Raw genomic sequence first — 20,818 nt, forward strand, 5'->3', positions numbered from 1 at the left:
AACCCAGCTGGACAATAAGGGCCATGATATATGTCCCTTCTCAAACTTCCTGCCTCTAACTTCACAGGAATTTTTTCAGGCCCAGTGTTGTGAAATCCTGAGTGACACTGGGGAAGAAGAAAGACCCAGTCAAAGAGATCGATAATAAATCCAGTTAAGATTGTAGGCAATCGTCATAATTCTGTTGAGATCTGGGCTAGGTTATTCAAGGTGGTCTAAAGAAATTAGGCACTGATCTGCCAATGGGAGTTTTGTACTAAATATCCTGACACCATTCTGAAAATCACAGCCTAAATCATGCCTAATTTCTGCATCATGACTTTCCTGAAGGCCCCCTTCACCTCTTGGTTCTTCAGACTGTAGATGATGGGGTTGAACATTGGGGTGGCGACCGTGTACATAAGCGACAGAGTTTTATGGAAGCCTGGGGACAGGTCCGCTGATGGTGCCATGTGCATGATAATGATGGTCCCGTAATACAGACTCACCACCAGCAGGTGAGAGGCGCAGGTGGAAAAGGCCTTTTGCCTCCCGGCGAAGGAGGCAATTCGCTGGATGGCCGAGAGGATAAGAACGTAAGACACAATTATGAAGAGGAAAGGGATCAGGGCTATCAGGGAGCAGCAGACCAGAATGATCATTTCCGCCACGGGGCTTTTTGCACAGGATAATTTGAGCAGCTCCACCATGTCACAGAAGAAATTATTAATTTCATTGGGGCCGCAGAAGTTTAGCTGGGGCACCATCCCCACTACTAAAGCTGAGACTGAGAAACCAGTTATCCAGGAGGCAGATACCAACAGAAGGCAGACCCTGAAGTTCATCATAACCTTATAGCTGAGTGGGTTGCATATGGCTAAGTAACGGTCATAAGCCATGACTGCAAGAAGGAAGCACTCTATGGAAGCTGAAGCACCAAAGAAAAATAACTGTGTGATACAGTCCCTGAAGAAGATTGTCCTATCCTCTACCAGGAACCCAGCCAGCAACCTGGGGGAAATGACTGAGGTGTAGCAGGTCTCCAGGAAAGACAAGTTCCCCAGGAAGAAGTACATGGGGGTGTGAAGGTGCTGGTCATACGCAACTAGCGCAATCATGAGGAGGTTCCCAGCCACAGTCAGGATGTAAATCACCAAAAACAGAACAAAAAGCAGAATCTGAAATTCATTCAGATTCCCGAATCCCAGAAGGATGAACTTGGTGATGGATGTTTCATTTTTCCATTGCATGTGTGCCATGTATTCTCTGGAAGGAAAGAAAGGAAGGAAGGAAGATTAACAAAACCGGAAAGATCTCCTTTCCAAAAATCTACAACTATTTCCTTTGACAGGTTTCAGAGTAGCAGCTGTGTTAGTCTGTATTTGCAAAAAGAAAAGGAGTACTTGTGGCACCTCAGTGGTGACTGCATCTGATGAAGTGAGCTGTAGCTCACAAAAGCTTATGCTCAAATAAATTGGTTAGTCTCTAAGGTGCCACAAGTACTTCTTAACTATTTCCTTGTTATTCCATCCCTTTTAACCGTATTCAATATCTACTTAGGGCCAGATTATCAAAAGCATTTAAGGGCCTAAAGATTCACTTATTCTTCTAGCGGGATTTTACAAAAGAACCTCAAGAACTAAAGTTCATTGATTTGAATGGATGTTAGGTGCCTAGATGCTTTTGAAAGTCCCACTAGGCACCTAAATACCTTTAAAAATCTGACCAGTGACCTGTTTAAGGACATTAGTAAATCCAACTAGACACCTATCTGCATCTTTAGGCACATAAATACCTTTGAAAATATGTCACTTAATATATCATATTTTTTCACCTGGCCTGATGCAATATGGCAGTTGTTACAAATATGTCCATAAACATGACCCCAGAACGTCACAGAAGGGTACTTTTCGGTTAACTTTATAAAGGGTAAAAAACCAAGCATCTGCAAACCCCAGAGTAACCTACCTATAATTTTTTCAGCAACATGCAATAATACATATGGGTGAGATTCTCATTCCACACCCACTTAAAGCCCCCTGCCTTTCCACAGCTGTATTGGCATAACAGGGCCGTAGGAGAACTGGTCAAAAACATTTTTTCTATGGAAATTTGTTAGTTTTCAGCAAAACACTTGAAAAAGAGAGATTTTGGCCACAAAAGGCAGTTGCAGTGCCTCGTGGGATAAGTAGTTTGCTGCTCATGTCCCCATTCTCCTCAATGGGCTGGGATCCCCCATCTGAACTACATCTCCCATAATGCAGCAGGAACAGGGACTCCATATTGCACAGCTTCCCCTTATTAGAATGAGAGACCATGATGCATTATGGGAGGTGTAGTCTAATTGAGAATGCCAGCCACAGCGGAGAATACAGATACAAAAAGAAAGCTACAACTTCTAAGAGGCACTGCATTCCCCATTTAAAATATTTTGATGAAAAAATGAAATTTTCCATTGAACACAGACACATTTTTGAAAATTAAAAAAAAAAAATTACTCAAAACTCCAATATCCCATTGAAAAATAGTTGAAGAAAAATTTTCAGCCCCAGATTTTGGTATGATTGGGATTTTGGTCTATAGAACTAGATGCTTTAGCTCCAGTCCAATGGGTCAGAAAACAACATATGAGCTTAACTACAAGATATGAGCTTTTAGAAAAATGCCTGCATGGAAATATGAATCTAGCACTTTGCCCTGCAGGAGCCCAGACCTGGGCTCAGTTTAGCTTCAGAGGACACAGGAGCCATAGTCCCATTTCTTCGTTCAGAGTACTTTGCTCCCAGCCTCAAACAAAACACCCTCTGATCTGGCTGCAGAAGTGTCCCTGCTAACATAAGCTGTGATGTTTAGTCATGAGCAGCTGAGATAATAACTAGTGATCAGGGTTTTGCAGATGAGAGTATGCAGATACAGAGAACAAAAATCTGCTCTCTCTCTCTCAAACTATCAGCTACCCTACTTAAGTAATTGGGTTACAAGGAATGCAAGTTAGTGCATATACAGTATGAGCATAATAAAATGTATATAGTTCCACATAAATAATAATGTGCAATGCTTCTTTGGCCCTAACGTGATGGACTAGATGGGAATCTCAGTCTATTTATCTTAACAAGGAGAAAGCTAACAGGTGATTTGATCACGGTCTATAAGTCAATGGGGAGGAAATTTCTGATCAAAGAAGACTTTTTACTCTGGCAGAAAAAGATCCAATGGCTGGAAGCTCAGGCTAGAAATAAGTTACATTTCTTTAACAATGTAGGGTGGTTAGGTTAAGAAATAAGTAGATGTTAGATTTGGGGTCTAAGTTAGCCCAAGTGTAGAGAAGGATGGGAAATTGAAGTTGCTAGTGTGAGAAAGTCAGAGATAAGTTGGAGACAGAGTGTTATGGGAAAGTAAGAGTTGACAAGGACAGGGCCCAGGGCTATGTTTTGTTATGTTTGAGTTATAACTGGTTTAAGCAAGGTCTTAATCAGTGTTTTGGAGAATTGTTGAGAATGTTTTATTAAAATGCTACCTATCTTGATAGTATGGGAAGGACATTGGTGCAAATGTTAATTTAAATAATGTGTAATGTAAACAGCCAATAAGAAGGTGGAGGAAGTATAATTATGTTAAAGGACAGTTTAATGTTAATTAGTATTATAATAGAGTATAAAAGTAGTAGCCTTGCTAAATTGTAGAGATCTGCAATTAACATCCGAAGGGTACCGTCACTCTGTTCTCAGTGATCACCCCTTAATAAACCATTCCATTTTCGAATATAAGTGTAATTGTAGGATTGTGTAAGTGGTAATTGCACACCTGTTTGCTTAACTAATCATTTTTCTTTTTAATAAAGTTTGGTTGTATCATTCACAGGTTGCCTAGGGGGCCTGTACTAAGTAAATTTTCTGTAACTGACCTAGAGGCTCGAACGTGAAAACTAAGCTGGGTTTTATTGCACCCTTATCTTTAACTACTTAATATTAACTGGGGACATTTCAATATAAAGGCTACAACAGTGAGTGTAGTTAACCATCAGAACACCTTACCAAGGAATGTAGTGGATACTCCATCACTTGGAGTCTTTAAACCAAGATTGGCTGTTTCTTTCTAAAAGTTATGGGCTGGTTGCAAGAATCATTGGGTGAAATTCTCTGGCCTGTGTTATGCAGGAGCTCAGACTAGATGATCATAAAGGTCCCTTCTAGCTTTGATATCTACGAATCTGTGACCTTATATGTCTCTTGTATCCCTAACATCAATTACGCTATGACAGTTCACTGAGAATCAGTATGATCCAGGGGGATTGATCAGTGCTCTGAAATTCTGAAAAGCAGGGATCTACTCCTGGCTTTGACACTGACTGGCTTCATGGTCTTGAGGATGTCACTTCCCTTGTTCTGTCTCAGTTTCCTGAATTCTAAAATTGAAGCTTTTACTTTGTGACTTAGGAAGGAAGGGAGAGACTTTGAAAGGCACAAAAAGGACATAGGGTGGGTGCCTAATCCTGTTTTTTGCCTTTGGAACTCTTTGCCAAAGAGCTCTATAGAAAGGCTTAGTATTATTATTGCATACAGGAAAACAAATATTGCATGTAAGGCTACTAGCTATACTAGCAACATTTACCCACCCTAACCCGTGTCCTTATCACGGTTCAGGGCTAGCTGCACCTTTGACGTCTCTCAATGCAGATGAGAGGCCTTGAGCCTTTACCTGACTGAGGTGCAAACCCGCAATTCTCCCACTCTTTAGACCCATTCCCCAGTTTGCAACACCTGTTTACCAGCTGTGAGTGCTGAACAGGCCTGACTAGGTTCATCTGCCCTTGCAAGACTTCCCCATGCTTGACTGGTATGAACACAGTGACCCAAACCAGCCTTTGTGAAGCCAAGTATTTAATCTGAACAGCAGGAATCAAAGCATAACACAACAGCCGACATGCATCTGTCTGACCTAAAGCTTAGGTAGGCTTAATTTATCCAGACAGCTGGTCCTGGGGGGAACGGTCTGTACCCCTGCAGCCTCTGTGTCCCTCTCTCCTAAGCTCTAGCGGCTCAGATTTTCAACCACTCCCAAAGCTCCTTGTTTCAGTTTCTCACCTGTTGGTCCTCCCATCTGTGGTTACCAGCCCCAGTGCTGAACCCAGCATGGTGGAGGTAACACTTTAATGGCACTGACGCCAGGACTGTCCTTAAAGTACCAGAAAACAGGGAGATATCAGGGGTTATTGTCTGCTTCCCAGCCTACGTGGTCTCTGGTCCGATTGGAATTAGCCTCCTGGCAGCCATCTAGCAAGCCACACAATAACGATCAAACACATAGATAATATTCATAAGATAGCACAGGCAACTCACATGTCCCTTACACCCCTTTCCGATGTTCATTCGAATGTTGAGAAGCTGGGACTTGGTTATCGACTTGCAGCACCTTTTAGATGACATTGCTGCCTAGTTATATGCCTTTTCCCCATTCACTAAAGATTACATCATTGTGATGATTTTCTTCCCGACCCTTTTGTGGATTGCTTTGACTCCCTCAGTGAAGAGACATAATAACACCCTCCGCTAGCATTTTGAAATGTCTGTTGCATAAACAAAATTAACATGGGAACCTCAAGAGGGTTATGAATTTGGTAAAGCTTTAATGACAAAAAGGCTCTGGAGAAAAGTTCCAGTTCTTTCTTTCTTCAATTAATTTTTTATTTCTGTTCATAAAGAATCACACAATGAAAGTACAAAAAGGTAACTGTGACTTACAATTTGTAAACAGAAAAGGAGTACTTGTGGCACCTTAGAGACTAACAAATTTATTTGAGCATAAGCTTTTGTGAGCTATAGCTCACTTCATCGGATGCAGTTTCAAATACCGCACACTACACGGGATCTCCAATATAGAGGTCTGCTCAAACCTAATTTTAAAGCCCGGCCTGAACATAACTAGGCCACAATCAATTCAAACCTGACCCCAGCCCGAGGGGGTCGAGTTGTTTTCAGACCTGACCTGACCAAACCCAACACTTGTAGTCGGATACTGTTGGATTCAGGTTGACTTGAACAGCGCACTGAGGTTTGGGGCTGGGGTGTATGCCAAGTAGACTGAGGTTCAGAGGGAGCCTGGGCAGTGCCAGGACTCTGGCAGAGGTGGATGTGGAGAAGGGCAGTGAGGAAGACCCTCACCTTTGCCACAGAGACACGCAGCAGACTGAGGAAGCAGTGGGGTCAGGGAACCTGTGGTGGTATGTTGTCCCTGCTCTCCCGCCCTGGCCACCCACAATATCTGCCTGCCCAGCTCCTTGCTACCCATGCCTGCTATTGCTTTTGCACAACCGGCAGTGGGTCCTGCCCTGGAGGAGAAACAGCCCTCCTCCCTGTTCCCAAAATTACGTGGCTCTGCCCAGCCTCCCCTTCCACACCTACCCCACCTCCAGCCCATGCCTCCATGCTTCCCCTCTCCCCGGCTCCAAGGGAGTTGGGCTGGTGGAGGAGCGGGGGCTGGGTTGCACCATCTTACAGTTTGAGTTTTCATACCCAACCCAAACCTGACATTTGTAATTGTAATCGGACAAGCCAGCCAGTACCCCAGCTCCCATATCATGGAGAGCCAGGGGCCCGAGTGGGCTGGGCGGCTCCCTAGGGGCCATGCCCCACAGTTTGAAAACCTCTCTGCTAAATGGAAGGCAGAAGTCAGGTGGAGGGGAGGAATGTGACCCTTCATGCCCCCGTCCCCCCGCCCCCTCATTGTCTCTAGGAGGCACACGTATGCTTGCTCACCCCCGGGTGCTAAAATGTTTAGTTATGCTCTGGGGTGGCTAGAGTTGGGGAGAAGAGCCTGGCTGGGGGGGCTGGCCAGAGTGGAGGAGTGGAGACAGGGCTGGCTGGTGGTGGGGAAGGGTCAGGGGCCTGGCAGGAGGGACTGGCCAGAATATAAAAGAAATATAAAGTAAATTAAAAGAATATGTTTTTAAAAAAATATGTTTAAAAAATAAAATTTAAAACTTGAAATAAAAAGTAAAATAAATAAATAAATAAATAAAGTGAGCCCAGTGAGGCTTACATCTTGCCAGCTTCTCTGAGGAAGCTCATAGTAGGAAGGTGATATGGAAGGTGGGGGGTTCAGCTGTTGTGACATGCACTGGATGTGCCATGTTTTTCTTTCTTCCACAGGACAGATGCAACTTTGTCTGTACAAAGTGCAAGCTGGTCTCCATATTGGAAGAGAAGATTGAAGGTCTGGAGCAACAGATAACGACCCTGTGTTGCATACGAGAAACGGAGGATTTTCTGGACAAAAGTCAGGGTATGCTTCTACGGGCACAAAGCTCTAAAGATTTAGAGCAGGTTGCACAGCGGAGCCAAGAGGCCAGTGAAGAAGCTTGGCAACATGTGACCTCCAGAAGAAGAAGGGGGAATGTCCGGGTTCCAGCAACGCGGACACAGGTGACTAACCGCTTTCATGTTCTCTCCACAGGTACCATTGTGGAGAGTGGACCAGATGATATGTCTTGTGGGAGAAAGCAGAAGGAGACTCCGCTGGTTGGAAGGCATGAGATGCACTGTCCTGAGATGGGGGGTTTTACGACCACCACTCCCAAGAGAAGGAGGCGGGTGGTGGTGGTCAGGGACTCTCTACTCCGGGGGACTGAGTCATCTATCTGCCGCCCTGACCGGGAAAACCGAGAAGTCTGCTGCTTGCCGGGGGCTAAGATTCGTGATGTGACAGAGAGACTGCCGAGACTCATCAAGCCCTCGGATTGCTACCCCTTCCTGCTTCTCCACGTGGGCACCAATGATACTGCCAAGAATGACCTTGAGCGGATCACTGCAGACTACGTGGCTCTGGGAAGAAGGATAAAGGAGTTTGAGGCGCAAGTGGTATTCTCGTCCATCCTCCCCGTGGAAGGAAAAGGACTGGGTAGGGACCGTCGAATCGTGGAAGTCAACGAATGGCTACGCAGGTGGTGTCGGGGAGAAGGCTTTGGATTCTTTGACCATGGGATGGTCTTCCATGAAGGAGGAGTGTTGGGCAGAGACGGGCTCCACCTTACGAAGAGAGGGAAGAGCATCTTTGCGAGCAGGCTGGCTAACCTAGTGAGGAGGGCTTTAAACTAGGTTCACCGGGGGAAGGAGACCAAAGCCCTGAGGTAAGTGGGAAAGCGGGATACCGGGAGGAAGCACAGGCAGGAATGTCTGTGAGGGGAGGGCTCCTGCCTCATACTGAGAATGAGGGGCGATCAGCAGGTTATCTCAAGTGCTTATATACGAATGCACAAAGCCTTGGAAACAAGCAGGGAGAACTGGAGGTCCTGGTGATGTCAAGGAATTATGACGTGATTGGAATAACAGAGACTTGGTGGGATAACTCACATGACTGGAGTACTGTCATGGATGGTTATAAACTGTTCAGGAAGGACAGGCAGGGCGGAAAAGGTGGGGGAGTAGCACTGTATGTAAGGGAGCAGTATGACTGCTCAGAGCTCCGGTACGAAACTGCAGAAAAACCTGAGTGTCTCTGGATTAAGTTTAGAAGTGTGAGCAACAAGAGTGATGTAGTGGTGGGAGTCTGCTATAGACCACCGGACCAGGGGGATGAGGTGGATGAGGCTTTCTTCCGGCAACTCGCAGAAGCTACTAGATCGCACACCCTGGTTCTCATGGGTGACTTTAATTTTCCTGATATCTGCTGGGAGAGCAATACAGCGGTGCATAGACAATCCAGAGTTTTTGGAAAGCATAGGGGACAATTTCCTGGTGCAAGTGCTAGAGGAGCCAACAAGGGGGAGAGCTTTTCTTGACCTGATGCTCACAAACCAGGAAGAATTAGTGGGGGAAGCAAAAGTGGATGGGAATCTGGGAGGCAGTGACCATGAGTTGGTTGAGTTCAGGATCCTGACACAGGGAAGAAAGGTAAGCAGCAGTATACGGACCCTGGACTTCAGGAAAGCAGACTTTGACTCCCTCAGGGAACAGATGGGTAGGATCCCCTGGGGGACTAACATGAAGGGGAAAGGAGTCCAGGAGAGCTGGCTGTATTTCAAGGAATCCCTGGTGAGGTTACAGGGACAAACCATCCCGATGTGTCGAAAGAATAGTAAATATGGCAGGCGACCATCTTGGCTTAACGGTGAAATCCTAGCGGATCTTAAACATAAAAAAGAAGCTTACAAGAAGTGGAAGGTTGGACATATGACCAGGGAAGAGTATAAAAATATTTCTCGGGCATGTAGGAATGAAATCAGGAGGGCCAAATCACACCTGGAGCTGCAGCTAGCGAGAGATGTCAAGAGTAACAAGAAGGGTTTCTTCAGGTATGTTGGCAACAAGAAGAAAGCCAAGGAAAGTGTGGGCCCCTTATTGAATGAGGGAGGCAACCTAGTGACAGAGGATGTGGAAAAAGCTAATGTACTCAATGCTTTTTTTGCCTCTGTCTTCACGAACAAGGTCAGCTCCCAGACTGCTGCGCTGGGCATCACAACATGGGGAATAGATGGCCAGCCCTTGTTAGAGGGCTTATTCCTTCACCCACTTACTTCCCTGGTCCTTCTCGCATGAACAGAGAGCAACAATACCCGAAGTCCAAAGGTGCAAACAATTCGATGTTTATTGGGGTGAACTTCCAGCAAGCATGATTCCAGTTTCCTTCCTTAGTATCCTCCTTCCCAGCTCTGACACCACAGAGCCTTACACCTGTGTCCCTGTTCCCATTCCTACCCTTAGCCAAACATGATTCCAACTTCCTTACTCCCATTCCCTTCTCCCATTTCCCCCTTTAGCAAAACATGATTCCAATTTTCTTACCCCCATTCCCTGTTCCCATCTCACACACCCACATGCCCACCCCCACCCACACCCACATGCTCACCCCCAGTCACTTCCTCATTGACTACAGATTATATAGTAAAACTTGAGTTCTGCTTAGCTATACCTTAACCAATCATTTTCCTGAAATTTAACTAACCAATCCTAACATATTGTAACATGATTATGTAACCAATTATATCCCACCACCTCAATTAGTTTACACCCAGCAAAATTAATTATACAGCAGCCAGGAACAATCACAGAACCAGACAGAGATTATACAGACAAACAACAGCAAAGTGGGAACTATAATGACAAAACAATACAGAAGTGAGGATTTCACATCCCAGCTATTGATAAGTGAGTTCTTGCCAGACAGGATGCTATCAAACTAAGTTTCCTTTTACATTTTCTAGGCACTTCCCTTTCTCTGGAGGCGATAGGCATTATCAGGACAGGATTGTATCCTAACAGCCCAATAGCACCTTATTTCAATGTGACTAGTTTGGAATGTGAGGATGTGACCGGTCGCTTCCCAGCTTATGGCTGCCTCTGCTGCTTAGCCAAAGGCCTGAGCGTAAGCACAGGGCCACAAACTGTCACAGTAAGAGAAGGCCCTTACACTGGCAGACAGTGGTTTTGATTCTTTCTTTTATACCTCTATCACTAGCCAAGTGATAAGAATACACCTAAATTCTTAGAGTATAGACCTTTACAGACAGGCCTGAATATCTATATCCTAACAGCCCTCTGTGGAGAAAGAGGTGGTTAGGCACTATTTAGAAAAGCTGGACGTGCACAAGTCCATGGGGCCGGACGAGTTGCATCCGAGAGTGCTAAAGGAATTGGCGGCTGTGATTGCAGAGCCATTGGCCATTATCTTTGAAAACTCGTGGCGAACGGGGGAAGTCCCGGATGACTGGAAAAAGTTTAATGTAATGCCAATCTTTAAAAAAGGGAAGAAGGAGGATCCTGGGAACTACAGGCCAGTCAGCCTCACCTCAGTCCCCAGAAAAATCATGGAGCAGGTCCTGAAAGAATCAATCCTGAAGCACTTAGATGAGAGGAAAGTGATCAGGAACAGTCAGCATGGATTCACCAAGGGAAGGTCATGCCTGACTAATCTAATCGCCTTCTATGATGAGATTACTGGTTCTGTGGATGAAGGGAAATCAGTGGATGTATTGTTTCTTGACTTTAGCAAAGCTTTTGACACGATCTTCCACAGTATTCTTGTCAGCAAGTTAAAGAAGTATGGGCTGGATGAATGCACTATAAGGTGGGTAGAAAGTTGGCTAGATTGTCGGGCTCAACGGGTAGTGATCAATGGCTCCATGTCTAGTTGGCAGCCGGTGTCAAGTGGAGTGCCCCAGGGGTCGGTCCTGGGGCCGGTTTTGTTCAATATCTTCATAAATGATCTGGAGGATGGTGTGGTTTGCACTCTCAGTAAATTTGCGGATGATACTAAACTGGGAGGAGTGGTAGATACACTGGAGGGCAGGGATAGGATACAGAGGGACCTAGACAAATTGGAGGATTGGGCCAAAAGAAATCTGATGAGGTTCAATAAGGATAAGTGCAGGGTCCTGCACTTAGGACGGAAGAACCCAATCCACAGCTACAGACTAGGGACCGAATGGCTAGGCGGCAGTTCTGCAGAAAAGGACCTAGAGGTGACAGTGGACGAGAAGCTGGATATGAGTCAGCAGTGTGCCCTTGTTGCCAAGAAGGCCAATGGCATTTTGGGATGTATAAGTAGGGGCATAGCGAGCAGATCGAGGGACGTGATCGTCCCCCTCTATTCGACATTGGTGAGGCCTCATCTGGAGTACTGTGTCCAGTTTTGGGCCCCACACTACAAGAAGGATGTGGATAAATTGGAGAGAGTCCAGCGAAGGGCAACAAAAACGATTAGGGGTCTGGAACACATGACTTATGAGGAGAGGCTGAGGGAACTGGGATTGTTTAGTCTGCAGAAGAGAAGAATGAGGGGGGATTTGATAGCTGCTTTCAACTACCTGAGAGGTGGTTCCAGACAGGATGGTTCTAGACTATTCTCAGTGGTAGAAGAGGACAGGACAAGGAGTAATGTCTCAAGTTGCAGTGGGGGAGGTTTAGGTTGGATATTAGGAAAAACTTTTTCACTAGGAGGGTGGTGAAAGACTGCAGTGGGTTACCTAGGGAGGTGGTAGAATCTCCTTCCTTAGAAGTTTTTAAGGTCAGGCTTGACAAAGCCCTGGCTGGGATGATTTAATTGGGGATTGGTCCTGCTTTGAGCAGGGGGTTGGACAAGATGACCTCCTGAGGTCCCTTCCAACCCTGATATTCTATGATTCTGTGATTCTATGTGATATGCTCATGTGACCCTTGACTCCATCTTTTGTCAGTAACTTTCCACAAACTGTTATGTGAGCTTTGTTTGAAACAGAAAATTTCCAGGCATGTGGCAAAGGTTGTAAAAGATCCTTGGGGTGACTACATTTTGCCTATTTCCTGCCCTTATTATCTTGACCATGGATTTACAACTAAAAGGAGCATATTGAACTATGGACTGAGGAAGTTACCAGAGAGACTTTACAAACCAGATGTCTATAACATCACTGCTACAAACCTGATATAAGGACATTCCAATTATTGTATGTATATGATCTATTAACCATTTTAATTCTCTTCTTCTTTTCTTTTACTAATAAACCTTTAGATGTTAGGTTTCAGAGTAACAGCTGTGTTAGTCTGTATTCGCAAAAAGAAAAGGAGTACTTGTGGCACCTTAGAGACTAACCAATTTATTTGAGCATGAGCTTTCGTGAGCTACAGCTCACTTCATCAGATGCATACCGTGGAAACTGCAGCAGACTTTATATATACACAGAGAATATGAAACAATACCTCCTCCCACCCCACTGTCCTGCTGGTAATAGCTTATCTAAAGTAATCGTCAGGTTAGGCCATTTCCAGCACAAATCCAGGTTTTCTCACCCTCCACCCCCCCACACAAATTCACTCTCCTGCTGGTGATAGCCCATCCAAAGTGACAACTCTTTACACAATGTGCATGATAATGAAGTTAGGCCATTTCCTGCACAAATCCAGGTTCTCTCACTCCCTCACCCCCCTCCAAAAACCCACCCCCATACACACACAGACTCACTCTCCTGCTGGTAATAGCTCGTCCAAACTGACCACTCTCCAAGTTTAAATCCAAGTTAAACCAGAACATCGGGGGGGGGGGGGGGTAGGAAAAAACAAGAGGAAATAGGCTACCTTGCATAATGACTTAGCCACTCCCAGTCTCTATTTAAGCCTAAATTAATAGTATCCAATTTGCAAATGAATTCCAATTCAGCAGTTTCTCGCTGGAGTCTGGATTTGAAGTTTTTTTGTTTTAAGATAGCGACCTTCATGTCTGTGATTCATGTCTGTGACAGACATGAAGGTCGCTATCTTAAAACAAAAAAACTTCAAATCCAGACTCCAGCGAGAAACTGCTGAATTGGAATTCATTTGCAAATTGGATACTATTAATTTAGGCTTAAATAGAGACTGGGAGTGGCTAAGTCATTATGCAAGGTAGCCTATTTCCTCTTGTTTTTTCCTCCCCCCCCCCCCCCCAGATGTTCTGGTTTAACTTGGATTTAAACTTGGAGAGTGGTCAGTTTGGACGAGCTATTACCAGCAGGAGAGTGAGTCTGTGTGTGTATGGGGGTGGGTTTTTGGAGGGGGGTGAGGGAGTGAGAGAACCTGGATTTGTGCAGGAAATGGCCTAACTTCATTATCATGCACATTGTGTAAAGAGTTGTCACTTTGGATGGGCTATCACCAGCAGGAGAGTGAATTTGTGTGGGGGGGTGGAGGGTGAGAAAACCTGGATTTGTGCTGGAAATGGCCTAACCTGACGATTACTTTAGATAAGCTATTACCAGCAGGACAGTGGGGTGGGAGGAGGTATTGTTTCATATTCTCTGTGTATATATAAAGTCTGCTGCAGTTTCCACGGTATGCATCTGATGAAGTGAGCTGTAGCTCACGAAAGCTCATGCTCAAATAAATTGGTTAGTCTCTAAGGTGCCACAAGTACTCCTTTTCTTTAGATGCTAGTTACTAAAAGATTGACAGCAGTGTGATTATTGGGTAAGATCTGAGTTATATATTGACCTGGCTATGTAGCAGATCTCTTGGGATTAGAAGAACCGTTTGTTTGATTAAATTGATTTTCAGTAACCACTCATCATAAAGTCTAGTGTCTGGCTGGTGAAACTAGGGATGAAATTCCTAAGGAGACTGCATCTTTGACTTCTTGTTAACCAGTGTGGTGAGACAGAAGTTTACTTTTGTTACTGGCTTGGTATAATCTAATGATAGAATAACCACCAGTTTGGAGTGAGTCTGCCCTGTTTCTCAGTTGTTTGTCCTGAATCTGGTATTCTCAGATGTGACCCACTGAGGCACAGTGACACCTGTCATTGCAGCTATCTTGTTCTCAACTGATGCAAGAGCACATCTTGCTGGGATTATCTGAATACCTCCTTGTTGGTGCCATAGTCACAAAGTAAAAGCTTCAATTTTAGAATTCAGGAAACTGAGACAGAACATGGGAAGTGACATCCTCAAGACCATGAAGCTGGTCAATGGTAAAGCCAGGAATAAATCCCTGCCTGCCAGAATTTCAAAGCACTAATCAATATCCGTGGATCATACTGACTCTCCATAAACTATCATAGCATAATTGATGTTAAGGATATAAGAGACATATTAGGTCACAGATTCGTGGATTTCAAAGCTAGAAGGTACCATTATGATCATCTAGTCTGAGCTCCTGCATAACACAGGCCAGAGAATTTAACCCAATGATTCTTGCATCAGGCCCATATCTTGTGGTTGAGCAATAGCTGATCTTTTAGAAAGAAATGGCCAATCTTGATTTAAAGACTCCAAATGATGGATTATCCACTACATCTCTTAATAAATTGTTCCAATGGTTAATTACACTCACTGTTGTAGCCTTTAAAATGTTTCCAAATAATATTAAGTAATTAAAGATAAGGGTGAAATAAATTTCAACTTAGTTTTCAGGTTCGAGCCTCTAGGTCAATTACAGAAAATGTATTTACTACTGGACACCTGTGAAACACTTTGAATAATACAACTAAACTTTATTAAAAAGAAAATTGATCAGTTAAGCAAACAAGCATGCAATTACCACTTACACAATCCTACAATTACACTTACACTCAAAGATGGAATGGTATATCAATGGATGATCAGTCCACCGAGAACAGAGTGACGGTACCCTTTGGATGTTAATTGCAGATCTCTACAGTTTAGCAAGGCTACTGCTTTTATACTCCAGTATAATACTAATTAACATTAAACTGTCCTTTACCATAATTTGATACCCACCACCTTCTTATTTGCTCTTTACATTACACATTATTTCAATTAACATCTGCACCAATGTCCTTCCCATACTATCAAGATAGGTAGCATTTTAATAAAACATTCTCAACAATTCTTAAAAACACTGATTAAAGCCTTGCTTAAACCAGTTATAACGCAAACATAACAGTAACATAGCCCTGGGCCCTGTCCTTGTCAACTCTTACTTTCCCATAATACTCTGTCTCCAGCTTATCTCTAAATTTCTCACACTAGCAACTTCAATTTCCCATACTCCTCTACATTTGGGCTAACTTAGACCCCAGATCTAACATCTACTTATTTCTTAACCTAACCACCCTTTTGGCTATATTGTTAAAAAAATGTAACTTATTTCTAACCTGAGTTTCCAGCCATTGGATCATTTTCTTCCTTTTTCTACCAGACTAAAAAGTCCTCTTTGATCAGAAATTTCCTCCCCATGTAGATACTTATAGTCCATGATCAAATCATCTTTTAACTTTCTCATTGTAAGATCAATAGACTGAGTTTCTCATCCAGTCCATCACCTTGGGGCCAAAGCAGTATATATTGTTGTATACAAAGCAGTTGTATCATTTTTCATATGGATCTGTATACAACTTATTATGCTCACACTGTATATGCTTTAACTTCTATTCCTTGTAAGCCCAATTACTTGAGTAGGGTGGTGATAGTTTGAGAGAGAGAGAGAGCAGATTTTTGTTCTCTGTATCCGCATACTCTCATCTGCATAACCCTGATCACTAGTTATTATCTCAGCTGCTCATGACTCAACATCACAGCTTATGTTAGCAGGGACACTTCTGCAGCCAGATCAGAGGGTATGTTTTGTTTAGACTGGGAGCAAAGCACACTGAATGAAGAAATGGGACTATGGCTCCTGGGTCCTCTGAAGCTAAACAGAGCCCAGGTCTGGGCTCCTGCAGGGCAAAGTGCTAGATTCATATTTCCATGCAGGCATTTTTCTATCTTGTAGTTAAGCTCATATGTTGTTTTCTGACCCATTGGACTGGAGCTAAAGCATCTAGTCCTATCGACCAAAATCTCATTCATACTAAAATCTGGGGCTGAAAATTTTCCTTCAACTGTTTTTCATTGGGATATTGGGATTTTGAGTATTTTTTTTTTTTTAATTTTCAAAAATGTGTCTGTGTTCAATGGAAAATTTCATTTTTTTCATCAAAATATTTTAAATGGGGAATGCAGTGCCTCTTAGAAGTTGTAGTTTTCGTTTTTGTGTCTGTATTCCCTCGGGGCTGGCATCCTCAGTTAGACTACACCTCCCATAATGCATCATGGTCTCTTATTTTAATAAGGGGAAGCTGTGCAATATGGAGTCCCTGTTCCTGCTGCATTATGGGAGATGTAGTCCAGATGGGGGATCCCCGCCCATTGAGGAGAGTGTGTTAACCAGGGTTTTCAGAAACCAAAGCAGTGGTAACTTACTTGTTTTTCTCCAGGCAGTGTCAGGAATAAATTGATGGGGGCACAGCTCATCCGTCTGATAAATGATTGGTAGAAGCAAAAGTGCTTTTACCTAAAACTACTTTTTTATTAGATCTCACACACACATATGCACACACACACACACATATGCTGTTGCAGTAGGTTTAAAGCATTTCAAAACATTTATATTTACCTAAAGTTAAGAAATGGTTTTGAGGGATCAGTGGCCAGGCTTCAGGGGGGCCCTGCTTTCCGTCTAGCTGCTGGGGAACTTAGCGGTCAAATCCTTGCCCAAAGACAGCTTTCTCGGACTGCTCCAAAGCACACTTCCTAACTAAAATATTTATAAATTTTATCCGGACAAAGCACATAACTCAGCCTCTAATAGACTAATAATTTCCTTAACAACAGCCATAACAATTCATTATTCTCCTTATCAGGAAAGCATTTCTATTCATAACAACAATAAACTTACGTATTAGAGGCACCTAAAACCTAGGTCATTATCCAAACATTCCTTTTATTTTCCTGGAATCTTCACTTCTTGTCCCAACCTCCCATTCTGATAGCAAAACTGCAAACATGCAGTTATTTGGCCATGCTTCTCAGGGCCTATGATTTTCCTAGCTATGTGATGTTTGGTTTTCAGCTGGCAGTGACTGAACATACAAAATTGCTGGCTGCAGTACTGTCAAGTTCTGGGGTAGCATGCAGGAATGTCAAATTCTTGGGTAACAGTTCTTGTTCTAGTTGTGGCTGATCAGAAGCTTCACACCCCATGTACTTCTTCCTGGGGAACTTGTCTTTCCTGGAGACCTGCTACACCTCAGTCATTTCCACCAGGTTGCTGGCTAGGTTCCTGGTAGGGGATAGGACAATCTCCTTCAGGGACTGTATCACACAGTTATTTTTCTTTGGTGCTTTGGCTTGCATAGAGTGCTTCCTTCTTGCAGTTATGGCTTATGACAGTGACTCAACCATATGGAACCCACTCAGCTATAAGTTATGATGTACCTCAGGGTCTGCCTTCAGCTGGTATCTGCCTCCTGGATGCATTAGTAGTGGGGATGGTGCCCCAGCTAAACTTCTGCGGCCCTAATGAAATTAATAATTTCTTCTGTGACATGAAGAGCTGCTCAAATTGTCCTGCAGAAAAAGCCCCCTGGCAGATATGATTGCCCTCATCTCCTGCTCCCTGGTAAGCCTGGTCCCTTTCTTCTTCATAATTGTGTCTTACATTCTTATCCTCTCAGCCATCCTGCGAATTGCCTCCTCTGCCGGGAGGCAAAAGGCCTTTTCCACCTGCGCCTCTCACCTGCTGGTGGTGAGTCTGTATTATGGGACCATCATTATCATGTAAGTGGCACCATCAGCGGAGTGGTCCCCAGCTTTCCATAAAGCTCTGTCACTTATGTACACGGTCACCACCTCAATGCTCAACCCCATCATCTACAATCTGAGAAACAAAGAGGTGAAAGGGGGGCCTTCAGGAAAGTCATGATGCAGAATTTAGGCATGATTTAGGGTGTGATTTTCAGAATGGCCTAAAGAACTTTGGCACCCAACTCCCATTGACAGATCAGTGCCTAATTTCTTTAGGTGTGTCAGGGTTCCCTCTCCACTTTGAACTCTGGGGTACAGATGTGGGGACCCGCATGAAAGACCCCCCAAGCTTATTCTTACCAGCTTAGGTTAAAACTTCTCCAAGACACAGATACCTTGCTTGCCTTGGGATCGCTGCCACCGCCAAGTGATTTAACAAACAATCAGGAAAAGGACCACTTGGAGTTCTATTCCCCTAAGCCTACACCCCCTTTCCTGGGGAAGGCTTGAGCATATATCCTCACCAATTGGTTACAAAGGGACTACAGACCCAAACCCCCTGGGTCTTAGAACAATGGAAAAATCAGTCAGGTTCTTAAAAAGAAGGATTTTATTTAAAGAGAAAAAGGTAAAAGAATCACCTCTGTAAACTTAGGCTGGTAATTAATCTTACAGAGTAGCAGAAAATTGAAAGAGCACAGAGAAACACCCTCTAGCCTTAGTTTCAAAGTTACAACAAAACAGGGATAAACCTCCCTCTAGCAAAGGGAAAATTCACAAGTTGAGAAAACAAAGATAAACTAATACACCTTGCCTGGCTGTTATTTACAAGTCTGAAATATGAGAGACTTGTTTAGAAAGGTTTGGAGAACATGGATTGATATCCGGTCCCTCTTAGTCCCAAGAGTGAACGGCCACAGAAACAAAGAACCCAAAACAAATCCTCTCGCTCCCCCCCACCCCCCCAGATTTGAAAGTATCTTTTGTCCCCATTGGTTCCTTTGGTCAGGTGCCAACCAGATTACTTGAGCTTCTTAACCCCTTACAGGTAAGGAGGAATTTAGGCTACCCCTATGGTTATAACAAGGTCACTTTGAATAACCTAGCCCAGATCTCAACAGAAATATGAAGATCACCTACAATCTTAACTGGATTTAACGATCTCTTTGATTGGGCTTTTCTTCTTCCCTCACGTCACTGAGGATTTCACAACACTGGGCCTGAAAAAATTCCTGTGAAGTTAGAGGCAGGAAGTTTGAGAAGGGACTTTTATCATTTATCCCTTATTGTCCAGCTAGATTTGAAGTGTCTTTTCATGGTTGCAAAATGAAATGTGGACACTGAACTTTGGTGCCTTAGATGTTTCTAAGATCTTCGATTTCCCTCTCGGTCTTTCCTCCATGCACACAATAACAGTTCCTCCTCCGAGCTTTATCTACACAGAGACTCACGCAAAAAAGCAGAACATGCAGAAAAAACGTCGTGCATGACCAAGTATTCAAGGTTGGAGGGAGGGTAAATCAGCTGTTCACATGTTTAAACTGAGTCCCTCTTCTCAGTCTGAAACAGCATGGCACTGCATAGCTGAGGCCCTAATATTGGAACTAATCCTTGACAAAATATGAAGTCTGTCTGAGATTTTCAAAGGAGCCTATGGGAGTTAGGCACCCACACCCAACTGTAATTTGGGTGCTTAGTTCCCTTCACTTCCTTTGGGAATCCTAGCCTTCCTGGTTGCCAGATGCCAAGGCAGTTGTGGCTTTGGAATTACTGGCCATCACCTCTTCCACCAAGTGTAAAAAAGCCAAGTCAACCCCATAGCCTTACTTCAAGAGGCAGGATGACCTTATCATGTTCTTCCCTTCATGTGGGCTTCCCAGCCCCCATATACAAATGGAGCTTTCATTGTTTTGGTTCCACCATGCTTAATTTACGTAGGAGACACATAGACTGCTGCCTTCTCTCTTTTCTGGGAGGCAACCAGTTTCTCCCTGTTTGGCCACAGACTTTAAAACAGAATATAATTAAGGATCCATATTTCCTCATATAGTGTTAATACATACATTTCACAATGATATTAACCACAAGGGTGTCATTAGCTTTCAGAAAAGACCTCACTCTGTCGACTCTTATAATACAGTAATATTGCTTATCACTTGAGGTTCAGACCCCCTGTCTTTAAATGGACCAGAAAACTTGCCAGAGTGATCCAGTGGATCAAGTGGAGAAGAAAGAAATTGATATCCAAACATGAAAGCTCCTGGTGATGCACAGAGCATTGAATATCAATCAAGACTTGGACAGGCTTCACATCTGATGATGTGATGGAGGAAAAAGGTCTGCTATCTGTGGAGGAAGCAATTGACAATGAAGAATATAACATCAAATTATATGCAGAGTCAACCAGTTTAAAGATCATCTGGTCGCGATAACAAGCGATGACCGAGCTGTAACACAGCCCAAGAAAGCATGAAAGAAAGGAGAAAGCTAATTGCCAAAGAAAGGGTTGAAAGATTTACAAAGAAATGAATGCACAGACAGTGGTGGAGAGGGATCAAACCCATTAGTGAGAGAAGTTTAACAAACTTGTGGCTTGAAGAAAGATACCTCAAAAGAGAGACAGAAAGCGTGATTAGGAGAGCACATGAATATGGCTTAATGATGTAGAAAGCAAAATTGAATGACAACACTGCAGAATGTGTTCTGAAAATGAAGAGATGGGGAGCCTGTGTTGAGCTCCTGCAGGAGCCTGACTGGGAGAGAAGATATGAATGGATGCAATGCGGTTGCCAAGTGTCTCCCTTGGAGCCTCTGTGGCATATATGGATTGAAGCAAACCATGCACTATTACAACCATCGAATTGAAAATG

The 20,818-nt window shown here is 43.8% G+C and overlaps 1 protein-coding gene and 1 pseudogene across 1 annotated transcript; one reads left to right on the top strand and one right to left on the bottom strand.

Moving 5' to 3' along the window:
* Positions 1 to 290: 290 nt before the first annotated feature.
* On the bottom strand, positions 291 to 1,238 carry LOC144274218 (olfactory receptor 5AP2-like). Its single transcript, XM_077832846.1, has one exon. It carries the CDS (start codon positions 1,236 to 1,238, stop codon positions 291 to 293), a length of 948 nt encoding a protein of 315 aa, XP_077688972.1.
* A 16,103-nt stretch (positions 1,239 to 17,341) lies between these two features.
* Positions 17,342 to 18,149, top strand: LOC144274032 (olfactory receptor 5AP2-like; annotated as a pseudogene).
* Positions 18,150 to 20,818: the final 2,669 nt, after the last annotated feature.

This window comes from Eretmochelys imbricata, chromosome 14, assembly GCF_965152235.1.
Source record: "Eretmochelys imbricata isolate rEreImb1 chromosome 14, rEreImb1.hap1, whole genome shotgun sequence".
Lineage (NCBI taxonomy): Eukaryota > Metazoa > Chordata > Testudines > Cheloniidae > Eretmochelys > Eretmochelys imbricata.

Coding starts and splice junctions, on each gene's coding strand:
- LOC144274218 (XM_077832846.1), bottom strand. CDS start 1,238: ATGGCACACATGCAATGGAAAAATGAAACATCCATCACCAAGTTCATC.